The 22873-nt window shown below is 41.0% G+C and overlaps 1 protein-coding gene across 4 annotated transcripts in view; it reads left to right on the forward strand.

Moving 5' to 3' along the window:
- The window catches only part of LOC146622512 (CUB and sushi domain-containing protein 3-like), a 249677-nt gene that overhangs the window by 58800 nt on the left and 168004 nt on the right, over nt 1-22873 (forward strand). For all 4 annotated transcript variants that reach the window (XM_085366252.1, XM_085366249.1, XM_085366253.1 and 1 more), the window contains exons 4-5: nt 5308-5502; nt 19907-20153. In XM_085366252.1, coding sequence (XP_085222378.1) covers nt 5308-5502; nt 19907-20153 — 442 coding nt within the window. The remainder of the gene's footprint in view (nt 1-5307; nt 5503-19906; nt 20154-22873) is intronic.

Consider the following 22873-nt stretch of genomic DNA (forward strand, 5'->3'; position numbering starts at 1 on the left):
GCCTCCACAACTGGGAGAGCCATGGGCCTCATGGTTCTTCAGGAGCAACCACGCTGGCTCAGGCTCACCAACCTGACGACCAAGGAGAAAGAGGAACTCCTCGACACCCCTGTCGTCCCTCAAGGTCTCTTCAATGCGGCTGTTACAGCCATTCAGAAGAGATGTGAGGAGAAAAAGAGAGATGATGAGGCTCTGAAACTCTGCCTGCCGAGGAGGGCCCAGCACGCCACGCTAGCAGCACCGCGCCAGTCATTCGCATAGGCAGCGTCTTGCCCCGTCCCCGCTTTAGGGTTCCCAAAGTGCCTAAGACGCAGGCAGCCCCCCAGGCTGCCGGGGCACCTAAGAATCCATGGACTCGGAAACAGTCTCCCCAGGCCAGACCTCAAGTGGCCCCTCCTCCTCCCCCCGCTGTCGCGATCGTGAGGAGGAAGAAGCGGCCGGCCTGACAGCCTCTCCTCTAGGCGGGAGCAAACCCAGTTTCCCCCCTTCATGGGCCGCCCTGCCGCCTCCCAGCTCCGTTCCAGAGCAAGTTCAACGGGACATGTTCCACACGGAGTGCTTAACTCGGGCCGGCGTTCCTGTCACCGGACCCACCAGAGGGAAAGAGAGCCAAAGTTCGCAGTGTTGTTTCACAAGCACTTGTTTCGTGCATTCTGTATTAAAAAAGCCCCGACATGCGCATCCAGGCAGTTTGCCGAGGGCGCTGTTGAGTGTTGCAAAACACATGAAAAAAACAGAGCAACGTCTGCCATAACGCAGCCCGTGGAGACTCGCGTTTCCACGGCTGTGATGATGCAGATGAGCCCGTGACCTCGTTCGCCTGTGACAGAGGTGATGGCGTATGTTTCGCGCTGCGACCACAAGGGGGTGGCAAAACGCCATCTTCGGTGGAGTGGCCAGTGAGGCCGAAGGTTGTCGGCACATGTTCCCCTATAGAACTGCCGGCCTTTTGCCCACCGCCTTTCTCCTCAGAGGAGCAACAGCGGCTGCATACCTTGTGTCCAGTCTGTGCTCTGCGCATTTAAATGGACCGAACCCAGAGTGTCAGACAAAGTGACCAGCTGTTCGTGTCCTGGGCTAAACCACATATGGGAAAGCCTGTGTCTAAACAGCGCCTCTCCCAATGGATAGTAGGAGCAATTGCCCTGGCCTATACTAGCAGGGGCCTTCAGCCCCCTGCTGGCTTGCGTGCGCATTCCACTAGAGGTCTGGCAACCTCATGGGCTCTCTTTAGGGGACTTTCTATTCAGGAGGTGTGTGCAGCTGCATGCTGGACCTCACCTCATACATTTGCTAGGTTTTACAGGTTAGATGTGACGGCACCTAACCTAGCGCATTCAGTCCTCAGTGCAGGCTCTTCCCGGGTGGGGGCTTCTCCCCTGTGAAGTGCTGTTGGGGTCAGTTGTCATCTTAACAGGCATGTCTGGCAATCCGGGAGTCAGTATTTCTCCCATAGTGAGACATGAAACGAATGCTATGAAAGAGAACTTAAGGTTATGTATATAACCCCGGTTCTCTGAGTAGCATGAGTGAGTGTCTCACCAGACCGCCCTCCTTGCTATGGAAGCGAGGAAGAGGTGGGCTTGTTTTGAATGACATCTGACGCTATGTCAACCTATTATATAGGGAGGCACTGGCCCCTCCTGACTTGGGCGTCACCTAGCCAGCCTGTAAGGGCTGGCGTAATGGTATAGGGCTTTGGAGTTGACGTCACGCCGCAATGCATTGTGGGAGCGCGGCACCATTTTCGGGGTCTACGAATCAAAACAAACACACTGTGTTGGAACGACGATTACAAGATGCTTAAAAGCAGCTCAAAAGAGAATGGACTGTATAGAGACCGATTTCGTTCAGAGGCGAAGCGGCGGTACCTACAGAAAATGTGGACCCGTATGAAATACGCCGTACAAGTCGTCATTCAAACAAAGGTAAGTCAGCTCGAGTACTGCGAGTAAAATGCGTTTGATTTCCCTGCAAACATTCACATTAGTGCAGCATAAATTTATTCATGAGGGGAAATTACAGTGAGAACATGTGGAGGCTGTTAGAGGGATAACATAGTGAGTTCAGTGCATTGATGTGACATTGTCCTGAAGGATTTAGTTATTCTCTATGGTTAAAGAAATTGCAATGATTTATTAATGTTTATTATAAATAATCCTAATTATGCATCTTGCTTCCATATTTGTATCTTGTGTCACTAAAAATACATTTTATTTTAATTTTATACATTGATTAATGACCTGCAGAATCTCCTTATCATATTAAGTGACTCTTAATTGTCACTTTATGCTTTCTCCATCTCTACAGTGATGACATCCTTGCATTACATACTTTAGGTTCATTTTCTGCAGGCAGGTTTCTGACAGAGAACAGGCAGATTTACACTATAACATGTAGATGGACACATAAAGAAATGAAAAATTACATGTATGTGCTAACTTTCTAAACACTTTGTTACATTTATGATAAAGTAGATAAAACACATTTATGTCGGCCTTGGCTCATAGTTCTTGTCTTTAAATGAACTTTGTGTGTGTTTCAGGTACTGCACTCTCAAAGACTGAATGAACCAGCATTGCAGCGATGGGTCACTGTGAGCATCACAGGGAAGGTTGAAGCCGCCCACTGCACCCGTAAGGCCGGAGTCGCGGAGACCTGCACCCACGTCACTGCTCTTCTGTTTAAAGTAGAAGCAACAGTGTTGATCTGTGGCACAAGGACTGTTACAGATGAACCTGCATACTGGGTTTTGCTGGGTAATGTGACCAAGATACAGCCAGAGGTTGGCCATAAGATAGACTTCTCCTCTTCAGCTGCCCAAAAAAAGGCTCTTGATCAAAACATAAACAGACCATCCGTAGTGACAGGTAAAAGGAGCCGTCCTCAAAAAAGAAAAATCCCACCTGCTACTGTGGAGGAGTTGTCACTGCTATAATGCCATAATGTTTTATCTAGGGGTCTAGATTTATGCCTGTAGTGCACTGGTGTGTAAATAATTTGCATTTCCTGAATATGTACTGACTGAGTATCACTGTTCAAAAGTTGAATAAAGAAACAAACTAATTTTTGCTCTTTTTTTTTTTTTAAATAAAACCACTTTATAGAACATGACATCAGTTACAATGTAAAATCATCTATAGTTTACAAATGACAAAATGTTTACATAAAATCATGACAGTGTTTACATGATATCACCCACTACTAACATTACTTTATTTACTGTATCTTTTGAAAAAAATACCGCTATTTATACAGCACAAGACTTAAGAATATTTAACAGGAGCAGGTTTCATTTTCCCCTGGTTTTACTACCACACTGTTCACCAAAACGCAGCAAACCTTCACCATCTTATCCAGAAGGGTCACCTCTTCACCCTCACATGGAAGAAGTAATCTGATTGGCATGGTGGTATGTTTGAAGCAGGTCCCTTGTGTAGTGCTGGAACCCAGTCATGATGTTTCATCCATTTCATAGGCTGGTTTGCTGCAATAATGCCAAATAATTAGCAACTCTAATAAATAGAAGGTAGTTCTGCAAAATCACTCAGTAGGATGTTTGTTATAATTTGCTATGAGCTCAGAGTGCATCAAAAATAAAACTAATAGGCTATAAAGAGTGATATGAACATATTTAGAACTTACCGGAATGAAAATGTCAGGAGCATCAACAGATATTTGGAGATGGAAGAGAACTGGATATCAGCTCGTCTCACAGCTCCTATCCAGGCTAGACGCCTTCGTTTGGTAACATCGATACACGAGCTGCCTCATGTTGCTTCCAGGTTGGGAAAGAATGAAAAGACAAACCCTTTTCAAGCTTATTCTCTTGGGGGTCGTGCGATCGAACATTGCAGCAGACCACACAGCAAGAACGAACCATGACTATGCTTTCGCTCCTTTTTCACTTAGACCCCCAAAATGGCGGATCGGGCCAAAATCCTTTCCACGCCCACCCCCGTGACATCACGCTCCAAAGCCCTATTTGAGCTTCTGATGAGGTCACGCAGGAGGCGTTCCCATAGTGAGACACTCACTCATGCTACCCAGAGAACCGGGGTTATATACATAACCTTAAGTTACAGTCTGCACTGTAGACTGCTGTAGATTTTGCCATGTTGTTAGTGTTTTTCAGAGAACACAACAGGGAAGACGACTGAATTAATGGAGTAATATAGATAAACATGACTTTTCTTTCTGTCAGTCAAGGGCTTTTGTTAATACTTGTCAATACTACAAATTTTAGACGCTAAACTTGATGCTGTGATGATTTCTGTGATAATGAATTTATGAAAATGATGCCTACTAAAAACCAAAGCAGCCATTAAAAAGCATACAGCAAAAAATATTATAGTGTGAAGCTGCAATGCCTTCTTTCATGTCCCAGTTTTTATTGTCTTGCTTTTTCTTTTCTTTTAGATTGTACTAATGTAGTTTTTTTAATATGCCACTATTTGATTGCCACTTTCAGATATAATCATGTTATTTAATACATTTTCAATGTGAAGTGATAGAGAAGACTGCAGTACTCCCTGGGCAATATATTTTATTCTATTCTCATATGAAATTCACCTCATCAACCAGAAGTAAACATCTGAGTAGCATTTGCATACAAAGTTTGCTGGTATTGGCTTGCTGTTACCAGAGTATGTAGCTTGTTGTGCAACTCCTAATTTTACTTTGAGCCTCTAATGGAATATAAAATAAAAACCTAACACAGTTTTCTCTTTCCACCAACATACACCTGCCAAATGCATCACATTTGTGCAATAGCAATAATACCAAGTGGAATACACTTTTCTGGCATCATTGTATTATACTCAATTGTATATAGCATTTGTATTCTATTTTATTCGATTGTATATAGTATTTTATTTTATTTTATTCTATTCTATTGTGTACAGTATCTCATAGATATATTATTCCAGTGTTTTTTCTCTAATTTTTCTATGCAACTTTGCACTGTCCACTGCTGTAACAACACAAATTTCCCACATGTGGGACTAATAAAGGTTATTTTATCTTATCTTATTTCAGAACGAAGCATGCATCTGCAAGTGATGAGATGCTTGCACTTTTGTTTTAGGGACTTTGCATAAGGAAATCACCAGTTTGTTCCACTGTATTCAAGAACAGGGTATAGCAATATCTCCAAATGATAGTACAGTAAAATTATTCACATTTGAGTCTAGGGTGAATTGTCCCTTTAACTGTATTTATTAATGCACATCTAATTAAGGGAACCCTGTGACACCAGCATATTTGTATTCTTACCAATGCTCTTTTTCTTTTTTTTTCATGTTCCAGAGCTGAGAAGCAGCTCGTGTGGAAACCCAGGAGTTCCACCCAAAGGCATACTGAATGGAACTCAGTTCAACGTAGGTGACAAGATCCGTTACCGATGTGTCACAGGTTATGTCCTTGATGGGCATTCGCTCCTCACCTGTGTCACCAATGCAGCTGGCGTGTCAGTGTGGGACTTCCCGGTGCCAATCTGCAGAGGTGAGGATACTTGTTATTTGAAATGAGTTACTAATTGCATGTGAGGTGAAGCTTGTCTTTTTCAAACTTTTTTTTTTCTATCTGGGCAATGTGACTGCGGGATATCATTGGGAATACTTGATTTTATCTACATATTCCCCCAAGAAACTGAAAATAAGTAGGTGATTGGTTTCTTTTGACTCCTCTCATTTGGTTTCCTCGAGTTGCTCAGTGTTAATTGCTTTTTAAAGATTGACAGTTTGATGGCTGTTTTGTCTGGGCCACAGATGTAGCAAAGTCTGGCATAAGTCCTCATTAGCGAAATAAATATATTTGCAATCTGATAGGAGGGAAAAATTTTAATCGTGTAGTGGAAGTTGATTAGAGTCTCCATGGCTCAAAAGGTTAATTAAATATTTATTCCTGTAGAGCAAGTAGCTTGTATATGTTAATACTGTTAGGAGGAGCTGCATATCCACTTGGTTTGTGCAGCTGTATGTGGGCTATATGTTGCTGCTTTGTAGGGACTGTAGTTTTTTTTTTTACCCATTTATCCATCCATCTATGATTTATGTAGCAAATATGAGCACCCTATAGGCTATGAGGAAGCTTCTCAGTCAGTTGTCTAATCACTTTATACTACATAAATTCTCCAAATTGCAAATAACATGAACCTATTATTTATGAGCGAAGAGCAAAAGCCAAAATCAATTTAAAGCGTTAAGATCTTTTAGAACGAAGAGAAGAAGAAAAAAGCGTATCCGTTACGACTCAGTAGCCTTTCTGACTTTTATCAGAATTTCATGTTTTTTATTCTGTTTCCTTATTAGAAAATTCCCAGTACGTATAAAATAAAAATGTTGCCCGAATTCAGAAAGTTGCTGTACATCTTTAATTTGCCTCACCAAGCTCTTCTGCTCATACACCATCAACATGATGATGCTTTTTTTCTGACAGGTGGTTGATGAATGACTGACTTCTATGCTTCACATTATGCAGTTTACCCCTTTCTGTGAGAGCCGTTCCCAGACTGACATAAATAATCCGCTCTTACATATGTAGAAAGCCGCTGTGGTGGTGTGACGTGTGGTAGGAATTGTAGGTCACATTAGACTTTCAAATCTGTCAAAGGATTTTGACAGACAGGTCATAAAAATATTTTCATTTCAATCTTAATTTTTATTTATTATATTGAGCTACATTTGAAAGCTGTATTTAATTTTCAAAAACAACTCAATTACAATAATAACTAATATGTAGAACATTTATGAGAGATTTGAGAGAACAGAGGAACAGAGACTTCAAAGTCACTTCTTTCAACACCACATGAAGCAAATGATTTTCTTTTCCCTAATGACAGCAGAGGCCACTAAAACACCACCGCCATTGTGCCTACGCAGGCAGATATGGAGCTAAATGGACTTAAACTGAATGCTTGCTTGATCGGGGGATATTATTGCTGAATCGATTGTCATTCGGTTTTGCAGCAGACTTTTCACTCCTGATTTTATTCTGCAGACTGAACCTGCACTCTGCTGACACACTGGACACTGAAGCCAGCAGCATAAAACCAGATTTTTAATGTCAGGCAGCATTTTCTCCAGGGACGTGAACAGAAGTTGACAAGACTGTGTAAACATGGGACATCCAGTTCCTGTTAGCAGGATCATTACCAGGGTGCAAGACTAGCTGCACAGCTGTGTGCCCCATTACGAGCACAGACACACTCTGAGATCGTGAGGGAAAATTCTACGATGCAATCTTGGATGTTAAGAATGAGGCAGATTTTCAGTGCTTTTAGAACAGTTTTCTACAGAGTAATGCATGAAAAATGTAATGTTCTGTTAAATTGCCAGCACTTAGGAAAGCACTAGTTGATATCTCATTGGATATGGGTCCAATCCCGATATAAAAACCAGGATTTAGAGTCATTTTAACAGGCAGATCTAGTTGTTATTTATTTCAGCTCAGTTCCATTTTCATGTCTTTACTATTGCACAGATCAGCAGTGGTGCATTGGATTGCTAACTTGGCATCACAAAGCTAAGTGTCTTTGTATGTCATATTTATAATATGGTGAAGGTTGTACATTTAGCTTTTCATTTACTTTTCCATGTTCCCTTAACCCCAAAGTTACGTTTGTATAAGGAATATTATTTTGAGCCGGGGAAAATCTTTTATTTATTAATTCGTTTTTTAGAGACATAAAAAAAAACGTAGTTCACCATATGCACATAAATATCAGAGGAGGAGGAGAAGGATTACAGGCCATTCCTGTGTGCAGATTTCTGCCTTTCAATGTAACATAATTATCTGCTTTTTTGTTGCCTTGCTGATGTATGAATATGCAGGCTTAGCTTTTTTTTTTTTTTTTTAAAAGTACAGTACCTTACAATATTTGCTGAATTAAAAAACAAAAGCTTCTGACTTCACTTTTCATCCTATAGTCTTCATTAGCTGGATGAAAAGTGTGAAATATTTGAATATTTTATTTTAATACATTGGTAATTTTAGATTACTGGGTCTAAGTCATTCAAAAGTAAAGAGTGAAGAAAAATAGTTATAAAAATGAAGCGAAGGTCTCCCCACTCCATCTGAATGTGAGATTCTAAGAAATCCCAAAGCCAGCAGAGCAAATTTGCTCATGCCAACTCATTCTACAGTGCAAGGCACAGCTAAATGAAAATGGCTCAGCATATGTTTGAAAAATGGCAAGCTTGGAGCAAACAAAAAGCTGCAGATGGAGGGCTCCTTTTCATTTAAGGATGGTGTTAGCTTCTATTGCCACAGGCCAGAAACATCGCTCCTTTCAGGCCCGGGCACTGCTTGAGCCACACTCTCTCTCGTCTAAATCCAGGCCGGCTCCTGTATGTGGGCAGATGGTCCTTTGATCTCGTTTCCTCAGAGATCCTGCCCTTTCTGCTCATCACCTATTGTTTCCCACTAAACACATGGCTGCAGAAAATCTCTCTCCAATCCACTGTTCACCCCTGCCATCTCCCAACACCTTAGTCTTTCAACCAGTTCCCATCTGCTGTTACTTTCTCCTTCTCGTTCACTTTTCTTCCAGTATTCTTCTGCAGCCCTGTCTAACAGCATGGTCAAACATTTTATGCTTGTAGAACCTACAGAAATAATGATGATATGCATCTACTTGGGCATTTTTTGAGCTTGAGCAGCTGTGGCGCTGACTCGAATTGGATGCTAGATGGGTGGGGAGGTAGAAAGTATCATTTTGGCTGCACCTGAGTGGACAATCACCCCTCTCAAGTTAACTGCTACATGATTTTAAAATCAAACCAACATTGCAGCGCTATCTCATTTTTAAACAGTTTTGGGGAAAATTCTGCTCTGTTTTCGTTTTAGATAACAACGTTATCTAAAATCAAAATACTAAAGTTAATTCATCCTTTGCTATAAGCTTATCTGTACTTCTCAGTTTGTAAGAGACTGTCTGACCCGAACAGCTTCAACAACCGTCCGTCTCAGTTCTGTTTTTACGGTTGATTACTGAGTTTTTACCGGGGAGACGGCGTAGGGATTTCAGCCATGTTTGCTTGAAACACAACACAAAGCTATCAGAACATGCTGCACGGCTGGCTACATTGATTATAAATGTGAACATTATACCATACTATGAGGAATAGCAGACGGGGTTTCTGCCAGTGTATTACAAGCCCAGGGGGCTGCTAGGGTTAAGCATTTTTTTATGCAAGGCTAAGGATTTTTTAAATAAGTTAGTGAATGTATCTTATTAACCTACTGTTGCCATTAGCTGTTTTACGTCCAAAAATCTATAAAAAAAATTTAAAAAGGAAATAAAGAGAAGCAGACATATGATTTAACCTTATACTGTTTTACCTGTTCCACTGATATCTGTCCACTAATCATGGATTTTGGCTTTAGCTGTCTTTGCCTTATCCAAACAACGATAATTGTGATTCAGTGCTCTCTTGGTGGCAAAAGCAGTAAAAGTGAAAAATAACTATGTTTTTCTCTGTGTCTCTGTTGCTACCTACTGATGCACCTAGGCCAGCAAAGCTCCGCTTTTCTGTCTATGACTCACATTGTGCGTTATCCAACCTTGCACACCTCTCCACCAACACCACCTGGATAAGCAAAATTAGAAAAGTGCAAGAAGATGACCAATACCAACCTCCAATGCAAATGCTGCGTGTAAAGATGGCTAATGAATCTTTGTAGAAACCAAATTTGACCAACATTAAACGTCATTACTTACGAGCATGGAATTATCAGATATGAGAATATTTGCCTTAATTAAATTAAAATTGGTCACTGCAGTGTTAACCCTGAGGGCGCAACATAGAAGATGGAGAAATTACCACAATTTTCTTTTGCTCAATATCTCTGCAAGTCAGACTATCAACACACTAACATCACATTTCTTTATTTCTTTTATTGAGATCAATAGAATTTATAGCTTAGACAATATGTAGCAGTTGCCAGATCTGAAGGAATCCCACAAAAAATCTTCATTCTCCATTTAGTTCCTGTGAAGCTAACATATTGCTACTATAGTTATTTTTCCATATAGATGAATTATAAGTATGTGTTTAGCAGCTAGCACTGCCTTTTTTAAAGAAACAATAATGTGTGAAACAGTCACAGAGAATCAGAGCTAAGTAGATATGAGTGGGATTGCATAAAAGTCAAAGGTGCTGAAGGATTGATGTAAAAGAAAAAAGAATAAACTCCAAGCAGAGAGGCTGTTAGATGGAGAATTAATGGCTCTTCTAATTGTGAGTTACTGCTTCTCCTCCCAATTGCCCGTTTTGATTCCTTCAGTCTAAATTGTCTCAGGACATTCATTAAACCAGGCGGTGAGACAGCAAACAGGGGCAGCATGGCAACAGGAGAATATGGTCTATTGATACACTGTCATTCTTGCTGCCAGCAACTGTCTAACAGAATAAAAAATTAGGCCACAGAAAACCTTGCTTCTTTAAAACATTTTTGTGCCAAATAACGTGAGTAGACGGGACTAAACACAGTTCTTCCTGTCATACCTTTTCAACTCTCTACTATGCAAAGTGGGACTTCTCCACTTGCCCTTGGCAGGATTTTTCCGCTCAGCTGAGTGCTAGGTTGTCCTCTACAGTTGGAATTGATTTGAGAATAGCCCAGTATCTCCACCAAAAGCTGCTGCTAAAACCCTAAAACACTAGTTTATATTTTAACCACTGTAAACGTCCATTGTTCAAAATGAATTGAGAGATGATAGAGCAGTACATTTTGCTAAAAACAAAAGCAACCAAATCCTTTATATGCCTTGATATTTTCATTGGTGCTGTCATGTTTATTTTCTTGCTGAATCGTACTCCACTTCTCCCATAATTCATTTTAAAATCTAAAATAATGGAGATGGCCACAGTAATGAAATGACCCGCAGAAATATCAATGATGATCCATCACATCTTCATATACCTCGATCCTGTTAAACATGCTAAACATGACTAGCAGCTGAGTAAATGCGAGACTTAGTATAGACATAGTAACTGCCTTTGCATTAACAGTGGGATTATTACAAAGGAAAAAACCTGAGGTAGTGTAGAAAATTATACATGAGTTCTTTCCCCTCTATCTGTGGGGGTGAATATTTCTAAGCAGAAAGACAAGTGTTGTATATCTGATCAAAGTCAAGGGGAGAGAGGCTTAATCCCTCCTCAAGTAGCATTAGATAGCTGATGCCGGGGATGTAAATGAGCTCAGCTAAAGCAGTCCTAATCCTCGCCACCATCTTTAAGGAAAAAAAACCCTAAAAAACTCTGTCACCTTTTTAAAAGCAAGAGATGCTTTTTCGTTTAATCTTGAGCATGCTCTAATGATTTGCAAAGGAACACATTCAGTGCCTCGTATGTTGATAAACCTTGTTGGCAAAGTGTATCTTAATTTCTTCCGTGCATCCCAATGAAACACTGCCAGTAAATATTAGGAAATCAGTAAGGAATTATCCACTTGAAGCCTTGAGTGTTAATGAGTTATAAATGTGGGCGTCTATCTGCCTACAGGAAGTCCTGTCCATAAATATTGGTGATTAATGTTGAATGATTTATGCCATGTTTATTCTTCATCCCACAAAAAAAAGTCAAATAACATCTTTGTAACTATCAGGCTTTCACCCGCGTTTTCTTGCTGCCACATCCCGAGTTGGATTATATTCAGCAGTGATCAGAGAGCAAGTGTTTTATCGTGGAAACCACTTCAGAGAAAAATCACAAGGATGCTATTAAAAAAAACAAACCTTAGGATCCTGTTTTTATGTCCAGTGAAAATAGGATTTATTTCTTTATTTTTTCTTAGGATAACCTTTCTGTATGATAATGTCAGTGATGCCATTTGCCACGGTGGCAAGCTCGAACATAAACACACCGCAGGGATGACAACACGCGTTTTCTGCTCACTGTAACCATGCACTTCAAGACCTAACTCAATTTACTGTTATCTACTGCGGTGTGACTCACTGCTGTATTTTGATATTTGATTGATTTATATGTCATATTTCATCATGCAAGTCCCCTAGGTCCTGGCAGTTGTCCTATATAATCTTGGACAATTGTGTTAGATATATTCCTTCATGTTTGACGATGATATGAGATCACAAACATGTTTTTTTTTGTACTGGTTGTGCATTTGCAGTTTATTTACCCCATTTAGAGGTGGACCTCGGGGCATGTGACATGTGCTTAGCTTTCGTTTTTTACTGTTATTTTCCCCTGACTTGCAAATTGAGCATCTATAATATGGTTGTTTTGCTGTGATGAGCTTTTTAGTGATCATTGTCAGCTGTTGAAAAGTTAAATTGTAATCCATTTACTGTCTGCTGCTTGAGCAACATAAAATCAAAGGTAGTGTGCATGTTTGAATGAAATTATCCAACATCCCCACAGGAATGAATAAAATTCATTTTCAACCTGTAGATCAGATACCCATGTTGTCATTGCACCTCCCAATGCATCCCAAGTACATGCAGTCAGTTTTAATGGATTTCACAAATACTGTTTTTATGCGGTATTTGTGAAATCCATCCGTGTGAATGTGAGTGCGAATGGTTGTCTGTCCTTGTGTGTTAGCCCTGTGACAGACTGGCGACCTGTCCAGGGTGTACCCCACCTCTCGCCCTATGACAGCTGGGATAGGCTCCAGCGGCCCCCGCGACCCTGAAAAGGATAAGCGGAAGCGAATGGATGGATGGATGGATGTTTTTATGCGGCCTTGTCAGACTCTCAAGCTTTTTGTGTGCTTATAATTTTCACCAATTTTATAAATAAATGTGCGGTCTAGTGGTCATTTCATAATAACTGTTCTTTTCTGTGTTGTTGTTCAGTTTTATACCAGTCTGTGTAGCAGAAACACTTCCAGAGCACAATACTTCTCAGTGCCAGACACACGCTATAATTGTGTGTCTGACTGGTAAACAGTAAATGTTTTCAGACTCTGCTTTTGGAACGATGGTAGAAATGATACACATGTCCTCAATTATCACTTCTGCTTGCAATTTTCCATAAGGCGTGCTCAAATATATACAGGCAGAAGCTGCTGGACTCGACATCTGAGCAAACCTCTAATATCAACTCTAACTAGACCCACCTCGACTGCCAATTCTTTAAAAATACTTGAAACTAAAGGACACATGCACACACCACAGGCCTGAAAAATGGCTTCTTCCCCAGAGCTGTCAAACCGTTAACAAGGGACCCTGTCTACACTACAACACACACATATACAGAAATACACACATCCTGCCTCCTCCAGTGACATAACTTTCTATCATGCAATATTCTCATTTGCATATTGCACCAACTCAACTGTGTATTGAAGTCTTTACTGACTGAAGTTGTGCAGTATGCTCGTGTGCTAGACATTGTATTTTTGCACACCTAACTGCACTCTTATCTCCACACCAAATTGCACTCTTTAATGCAGGGGTAGGCAGTTAATTTTCCCACAGGGCCACACAAGAAACTGGGACTGCCTGTGGTGGGCCGCACTGCAGAATTGAGTTCAGTTAAGTTGGGGCTTCCACAACACGTAGCCATGTGGGGAAATTAAATATCCACTCCTGCTTTAATGCAACTCAATAATACCTGTGACTTTTTTGGATTGTTTTTTATGAATTTTTGAAACTTTGACAGTGCCGTCGTAATAATGTGGTACAGTCTTCCCCATCAGTGCAGTGTTAACATTTAGTTAAGTTCCTTATGCATTATTTCTGTGAAGGTTCTCAGTCATCCAGGTCATCTTAATCTAAGGAGCTTGGAAAGAAAAGTGTCTGGACTTCTTTAAGTTTCTTGAAGACATTTCACCTCTCGTCTGAGAAGCTTCTTCAGTTCTTAGAGAACACCATTGCACAGTCATTGTTCTTAAGACCAAAGACTAAAACACAGTGTTCGTTAAATGCCTGTGGAATTTAACTGTAGTTAACCAGAATATAATATTGCCATCATAGATACTGTATGTATACATTCATCAAATCCTTATCAGGGAGCTGTGTATATATACAGTATCACTAGAAAATATCCTGCCTGTATAATAATATACTGAATTAAGATTTACCAAGGATAATTATATGCTTAGACAGAGATTCACTGTTAAAATTTAGGTAAATAAAATAAATTGAGGTAAACACTTTGCACCAAATTCCTGTTTGACATTGACATCTTCTCTTATCTTTCTTTCAGTCTATGTCAACAAATCATAGCCCCATCTCATCCTCCACCATGCACTTTGATAGTAACCCATGCAAAGGTCATGGGTAGTCATGTAGTCATTCTGATATAATTCTGAACTGAGGATAAAGAAGAAAAAATAGATATTAGAAACTTTTCTGAAGCTTTAAGAAATTCTTGCAACTTTCCAATAAACTGGAAAAGTGTTTTGTATTAAACTGTAAGAATTCTTGAATCATTTTGAATTTGTGCCCACTGACTACTGGGGATGGAAGGAGCCTTTAGAAGCTCTCTGAGCCTTCCAGGATGTATTAAATTCAGTACTGAACACATTCAAAAACTCGCAACATAACTCATAATTATTGCCATCACCGCCACGCTAGAATTCCATTTAAAGGTGTGAACATCGTGTAAAGTTACGAGAATAAATTCATCCCTTAAAGTGGGGTGCAGAACTTTAGCATATAAATGAACCTCCTTTATTCAAGCTCTTGCCAAACAAGTTCACACAGTACTGATTAAGCCAATCAACCTCAGGTAAATCACTTTGTGTTTTACATTATACCGGATTCTGTTGTCTGGGGCTATATTCCCACGCTGGTGCACCAGTACTGATGCATTTTAAATTAATCAGCAATGATTGCGACAGAGAGTTAGCAGACTACAAATGTTGCTGAGGAGCTAGTAGTGCGCCAACTTGGGAGCAAAGACTAGGGCCCTGTGCTTCGTACGTCGCTTACTACATCCAAGATCAAATGAAACATCCAAGACCAAATCATCGCGCTAACTCTGAGCTCGCTATTCCGGTTCCCCGAACACACCTGTTGTTGACGATTAGTATAGCTGGATGAAGTAATGTGAGATCACTGGGTGGCCCAACAGGGGCTACGCATCGATAGTAGAAACATTGATCGGCAACCCTTTGATTGGTCGGCGAAAATGTCGAAGGAGCGCGCTCGGTATTTTTCGGCAGCAGAGCAAGAACTCTTGAGTGAGGGATTTCAGGAGTTTCAGAGTTTAATTAAAACGCAAGGGAACACTGCAAAGGCTGCAAAAGCAAGGAGAGAGGGCTGGCAGAAAGTTTCTGACAAATTAAACTCGTAAGTAATTTAATAATAACAATAATAATGGAGTGGATTTATATAGCGCTTTTCAAGGCACCCAAAGCGCTTTACAATGCCACTATTCATTCACTCTCACATTCACACACTGGTGGAGGCAGCTACAGTTGTAGCCACAGCTGCCCTGGGGCAGACTGACAGAAGCCAGGCTGCCATATTGCGCCATCGGCCCCTCTGGCCAACACCAGTAGGCGGTAGGGCAGATTTATCATATCACACCATATTATCCAATATTATATTACATTATATTATATTATAATATGTTATATTATATCCCCTTTCACATTAGAGCCACAACAGGACCCACTAGAACATGGGAACAAGTAAAAGTGAAATATAAGAATATTCTACAGAATGGTAATATTTATCACTTATATTGCTTTTAGTCTCTTGGAAAGAGACCCTGGAATACTCTGTTTGTTTGTTCATAACAGCAACCAAGAAAAGGGCAGAGCAAAAAAAAAGACAGGTGGTGGTCCTGCACCCCCTCGTCAACAAGTTGGTTAAGTGAATAATACCCTCACGGGAAAATCGATATCTCTCTATGAGCACACTGTCGCGCTGAGCTAAAGGATCCTGTCTGTCCCGCAATATACGCTGAATTCTGAGGACTCTCCTTATCAATCTTGCACCTTCCGCAATGGGTTGCTCGCGTAAACGGACAGGACATGGCTGCGACAGGCTTCCCAAATCCACCTTCGCTTTTATAGCCGTGGTCTCTCATCTTGATTACACGAAGTAATTTACAATTACTACTCTGAAATATGAATTACATCTGTAATAATCACATACATGTAATAGAATGTTAATAGTACATTTCCCTTTTTTAGGGAATGACCTGTATGTATCTGTGTGAAATCAATAAAAGGATCAAGTGCTGCATTATCTTTAGTTACATTGATGTTATTTATTTATGGTGAAACAGTGGTGGAATATCGCTGTTGCTTTCGTATGAATGACGCGGACATACCTGCGTGGCCGCGATCTAATCCTGTTTACATAAAGTAAACCTGCTCCCCAGCAGGTTTACGCTTACGGCTCTGTTGCTATGACAGCAAGTCCCGGATGGGCTTCGGGGAACCGAACGATCCAGGATCACGCGAAATCGTCAACAATCTCATCCAGCTAACTCACTTAGCGCGGTACGAAGAACAGGGGCCCGTTCTTCGTACGTCGCTCACTACATCCAAGATCAAATGACACATCCAAGACCAAACCATCGCGCTAACCGTGAGCTCGCTAATCCGGTTCCCCGAACACACCTGTTGTTGACGATTAGTACAGCTGGACGCAGTAATGTGACATCACTGGGTGTCGTAAAAGGGGCTACGCATCGATAGTAGAAACATTGATCGGCAACCCGCTGATTGGTCGGCGAAAATGTCGAAGGGGCGCGCTCGGTATTTTTCGGCAGCAGAGCAAGAACTCTTGATTGAGGGATTTCAGGAGTTTCAGAGTTTAATTAAAACGCAAGGGAACACTGCAAAGGCTGCAAAAGCAAGGAGAGAGGGCTGGCAGGAAGTTGCTGACAAATTAAACTCGTAAGTAATTCAATAATAACAATAATAATGGAGTGGGTTTATATAGCGCTTTTCAAGGCACCCAAAGCGCATGACAATGCCACTATTCAGTCACTTTATTATTTATTCATAGATTTATTATATTACACTATATTATCCAATATTATATTACATTATATTATATTATAATATGTTATATTATATCCCCTTTCACATTAGAGCCACAACAGGACCCACTAGAACATGGGAACAAGTAAAAGTGAAATATAAGAATATTCTACAGAATGGTAATATTTATCACTTATATTGCTTTTCGTCTCTTGGAAAGAGACCCTGGAATACTCTGTTTGTTTGTTCATAACAGCAACCAAGAAAAGGGCAGAGCAAAAAAAAAAGACAGGTGGTGGTCCTGCACCCCCTCGTCAACAAGTTGGTTAAGTAAATAATATCCTCACGGGAATATCGATATCTCTCAATGAGCACACTGTCGCGCTGAGCTAAAGGATCCTGTCTGTCCCGCAATATACGCTGAATTCTGAGGACTCTCCTTATCAATCTTGCACCTTCCGCAATGGGTTTCTCGCGTAAACGGACAGGACACGGCTGCGACAGGCTTCCCAAATCCACCTTCGCTTTTATAGCCGTGGTCTCTCATCTTGATTACACGAAGTGATTTGCAATTACTACTCTGAAATATGAATTACATCTGTAATAATCACATACATGTAATAGAATGTTAATAGTACATTTCCCTTTTTTAGGGAATGACCTGTATGTATCTGTGTGACATCAATAAAAGGATCAAGTGCTGCATTATCTTTAGTTACATTGATGTTATTTATTTATGGTGAAACAGTGGTGGAATATCGCTGTTGCTTTCGTATAAATGAAGCGGACATACCTGCGTGGCCGCGATCTAATCCTGTTTACATAAAGTAAACCTGCTCCCCAGCAGGTTTACGCTTACGGCTCTGTTGCTATGACAGCAAGTCCCGGATGAGTTTCGGGGAACCGAACGATCCAAGATCACGCGAAATCGTCAACAATCTAATCCAGCTAACTTACTTAGCGAGGTACGAAGAACAGGCCCCAGGCCCTAGGTCTGAAATATCAGGGAAACCTTGACAGTGTTTATGTGATTGCTGTCACTGCCAGTAGGGGGAGACAGAAATTACAGCAGTCAAAATTAACTTTGTCTTTCAAAATCTAAAAACTGGTGTTATGATACTGTCAGCTGTGTCATTGAGAGCTGGTATATAAATGACTTTGACAGGTTAACAGTAAGGTAGAAATCAGCATGTAGAAAACACGTCTTGATCTTAAAGATCCTATTATTAACGAGGCTCAGTTTGACATGTGAAGATGTTTGCGTTGAGGCCTGCTGGCAGAATCTTCCTCTGACATTTTCATTTTCCCCTTCCATGTCTGTCTTGTCTCTCCCCTGTCTGTTTTTGTTTCTTATAGAAACCCAATGTTTCTTTCACTCTTCTCTATACTCCTGTTTGTTTCCCTTCTCACTTATTTTTTTTCCCATTACATGTCCTATACCCTCTTCCCTTCCCTTTCATTATCACAGGCTTTTCTGACACTTCCTCCTAGCTCTATTTTCTTTGATGGTCATGGGGATACTTTATGCAGCCCTCCTGTCTATCATCAAGGTTGAAATATGATATTGCTCCTCTGGTCAGATTCAGAAGCACTTTAATATCATTTTAATTTCAGTCGATAGCAATTACTCCACAAGTCTGTGGGGCACTCTTTGGAATGTCATCTTAAATACTTTTAAGAGATACGCCATATGCCACTCAGGGTAAGTTTTAGCATGATGGAGAGTATGATGACTTTAATCCAGAAACAAATGTCTTTACAATTTTTTGGCATTACAAGGCTGCTGGCATTCAGCAAATGAGCCTAAACCAAGCTTACCTATTGGGATAGTCTACAAAGTCTGCCCTTGATATGAATCGTACATGTACATATCAATTTTCCAATTACTGGCCGTCTCATAAAGACTTTGATCAATTGCAGTAGCTCTGCTAATGTGTCAAAAGGACATGGATCAAACTAACAAGCAGCTCGTGCTCATGTCTGCACCCCCACCCCCTCTTTATCTTCTTTCAAATTTTTATACATCAGCTTCCTTGTTCCTTGACCAATCATGTGATGCAGCATACAGGAATGTTCCAAGGCTGGCAGTTCTGACAGCCCAGTGTGGAGCACTGAGCCATCAAAGGTTTCAGCTGGCACAGCTGAGTGTCACATATTAGTCTTAAATGATGTGAAAACTGTGAAAGCCCTGCCATCATTAGAATTCTTTAGGGAGGAGAGACGGATAGAGGGATAGAGGGGAGGGTGGTGAATAATAGCGAAAAGTGAGAGGGCTCAGAGGAGGGGAATGAAGTGAGAGATGGAGAGATATGAGAAAGAGTTGTGGGGGAAAGGGACACGGAGTGAAAGAGAGCGAGCCACTGTTATGGTAGACAGCATTAACATTCAGCTGATGTGCCATGCACCCCACATTGGATTTTTCTTTTTTTTTAACAGCGTTCTAAACTCTGTTTATGACCACTTTTTCTGTTTCTTTGTTTTTTTGACATATGAGTGGGGTTCAGAGGGAGCAGTGATGAATTTATGACTATCAGAGAAAGCGCAGGAGATATTTAGGATATTACACCCTCATCGTGACGAAATTAGTACCCATCGAATTTGTAAATTATTCTCCTCGGTGCCACTCAACTAAATGTTTCATGATTCTTGCCCTCATAAACACAACACAGCCGACCTTTTAATCTGGCGATTCCTGTCATCGGCAGTCCCACAGTTGTGCTGAAATAAGCTCTGCATAGTGGATTTGACAATTTGTGAATGTGTGAAAACAATAATGAGTTTAAAGGGCCTGCACAGCTCCACTTGCTACTTCTATCAGTCCTTCTCTGGTTTGTATTTATCTGAGAAGACAGGTACAGATGTTTTATGCCTGCAGTCACATTTCCCTCATGCTGAACTTTGAGAAACAGGTCTAAAATAACCCAGAGACCATGTGTCTGTTCTTCTCTTACCCCTCCCCGACCGTTTTTTTCTCTTTGGTGACTGACAGCGGAGGACACATGCGGTGGCACCCTGAGGGGCTCCAGCGGGCTCATCTCCAGCTTCGATTTCCCCAGTGGTGAGTCCCCCAGCGCTGGCGGAAGCGGAGGTGCTGGGGGCCTGGGCAGCAGCGGGGAGTGCAAGTGGACCATCCTGGCAGATCCGGGAGACACTATTTCTCTAGTGTTTACTGAATTTCAAATGGAGGAGAAGTCAGATTATCTGGAAATCGAGGGATCTGAACTGCCGACCATCTGGTGAGTTGACCTGCGTGGAGGAATGAGGGTGGGAAGTGTTGGTATTTCATCAAATGACCATTTAGTTTTTTTATATTAAGAGTCGTACCATGACAGGTGGTGTGTACAGTATGTTTGGTGTTGACAAAGTGTTAAAAGAAAAGTGTCTGTGATTAGTGTGAGACAAGATTGTGTTAGTAGCATTGGATGTTGGGTTTCCACAAGTTTTAAGGTGTGTAATATATTTTCTAGAGCACATTATCTTTCTGCAAAGAAGAAACAGGCTTTAGTATTAGAGTAAAACTGTAAAATCATGGCACATACTTTTATCATTATTCATTTCGGCTGCTAGTACAAAGTCAGGTTTTATTGACATGAAACTTAACCAAGTAATAAAACATTTTTTATTTCTGTAGAATAATATCACATTTAGTCTTTTAGTAGACTTTACAGGTCCACAGCTGCAGTTACAAACCCAGGCATATTGTCTAAGGGAAAAATTCCCCAAAAATGGGCAAAGAAATACTGAGAGGTCCAGTAAATGTTTAGGTTTTGAAGGGGCAATTATAAAAATGAACAGAAAAGTAGTGCACCTGCATTTTAAACTAAAACAACTCAGTGTGCTGGTCATTTTTCCCAGTCGGAGTTTTACTTTTTAAAGTTTTTTGTTAAACCAGAAACAGGAAAGAGTACAGTCAACAGTAGCTGTGTATAATAGTTACACACACACACAAACCAAAAATACACAAATTAAGTAGGCTGTAGCAGTGTATGACATATAACCAAAACTACATCACCAGTAAAGCCTAAAGCATCAATAAAAGTCATTGTCTAATGGGAAACACAGGGGTAATAATACTCAAGCAAAACATTTGCAGCCTGAAATAATGACATCCAAGTCATTTAAATTCATTTAGTGACACCAGCTCCTTAAGTTTCAGTTGAATTTGCAGCAAGGAAGGAATTTGAATACCCTTTTTCTGAATTCAGCGCAAGTGCGTGTCAGTAAGTAAAATGGGAGCAGACCAAGAATAGTTTTAAATCGAAGGATATACCAGTGGTAAGTGTTCCCTTTAACTTATAAGCTCATAAGCTGCTAAAATTCATCCACTGGCCTTAGCCCACACAAGCATTTTAAATACAAAATGGTTGTGCTGTGCTGTCGTACCGTGTGTGTGTGTGTGTGTGTGTGTGTGTGTGTGTGTGTGTGTGTGTGTGTGTGTGTGGCTTGTCTGAGGACCAGACAAGCCACATCACATAGCTCTGACAGTGACATGCAGAGGTGGGAGTGTGATGATATGGGGCTGCACAAGTATAAAAGGTGTTGGGGAGATGGCATTGATAGATGGTGCCATGAATGCTAGCTGACATGATGACTCCCAGTCTCCAGAAGACTGGCAGAAAAGGAATATTCCAGCATGATAATGATCCAAGCACACTGCCAACATCATACTAAAGTTCTCTTTTTTAATATATTTTTGGGGGCTTTTAGCCTTTATTGAAATAGGATAGCAGAGCCAAGACAGGAGAGCTGAGAGAGAGACCAGGGGAAGGCACACATTAAATGCCCTTGGGGGAGATTCAAACCCAGCCTCTGCATTACCCTTATGGATTGCTTGCTCAATCCAGTGAGCTAAACTGGCTTTGTGCTAAAGGTTGTAAAGAATTAAGAAAGCAAATCTGTGACCTGGCCTAGTATGTTGCCCTACTTAAACATCTAATGGGGTAACTCACAGAGAATGATAGAACAACACAACCTGACCCAGGAAATCTGTCCCACCATAAATAAAGGCGGCCATATACTGAAAAAAAGAAAGATTTGAATGTCTGTAATGAACTTTTGCACTATTTTGCAGCCTCTGTTTTTCATATAGGTGATCTAAAATGTAAGCTTTAGTTTATACATACACTTGGCACGACAATGGCATTTAATACAGTAATCAGATCACATTTAATTCACTTTAAAAAAAATTCCAGCTAAGCAATTTTGTGCAATACAATAACTGGACAAAGTTTTATTATAAACAAGACAAAAATGATATGGGAACTGAGAATAAATAAGTTTAGACTGTAGCTGTAAAGACTGCAAGAGATTTGCAACTCAAAGTTTATTCCAAAGAGAGGTTGATGCATAGTAAGATGAAGCTGTATCGCCTCAAGATATTTTCTTAGTTCTTCTGATAACAACTGGGCTGCCTATTGACATCTTACAGCACGCAAAGGAACAAAGGTTTGTTATTTAGGATGCAGAGATTGTGAAATCCTGGGGAGATATAAGCTTGAAAATATCAATTTTGTCACGGTATGGCATGGCACACCGTGGAAGGAGTGGGGAAGGAGGACCCAGGCGCGGAGCTCTATGTACAAACAGTGTTTATTTACAGAGTGAAAACAACGTAACAATAAATCCCCGTGTTCTCCCAGACTCCCGTGTCGTGTCTCCCGTGAATAGTCCGTGTGCTCTCTGCTCCCGTGTCAGCACCCCCCGGTGCTCGCTGCTCTCCGTGCCTTCCACGCTCTTCCTGCGGGAAACAATAGCGCAGCTGTCAGGACACTCAGAAATGGCAGGCATACACTTTCTGACTAAACTTAGACAGGGTGACTAACGTGGAGTCTCATGCAATGATCCCGCGTCGGTGGGAGCTCCAAGACTCTCTTAAGTAGCTCCCCCGACGAGGCCTGATCAGCAGCAGGTGTGTGGCTTCGGGTGTGGCCAGTCCCCTTGCAGGGCCACACCCTCC

Source organism: Diplotaxodon limnothrissa, linkage group LG11 (genome assembly GCF_057381915.1).
Source record: "Diplotaxodon limnothrissa isolate DT_005_m linkage group LG11, D_limnothrissa_male_GT1.1, whole genome shotgun sequence".
Lineage (NCBI taxonomy): Eukaryota > Metazoa > Chordata > Actinopteri > Cichliformes > Cichlidae > Diplotaxodon > Diplotaxodon limnothrissa.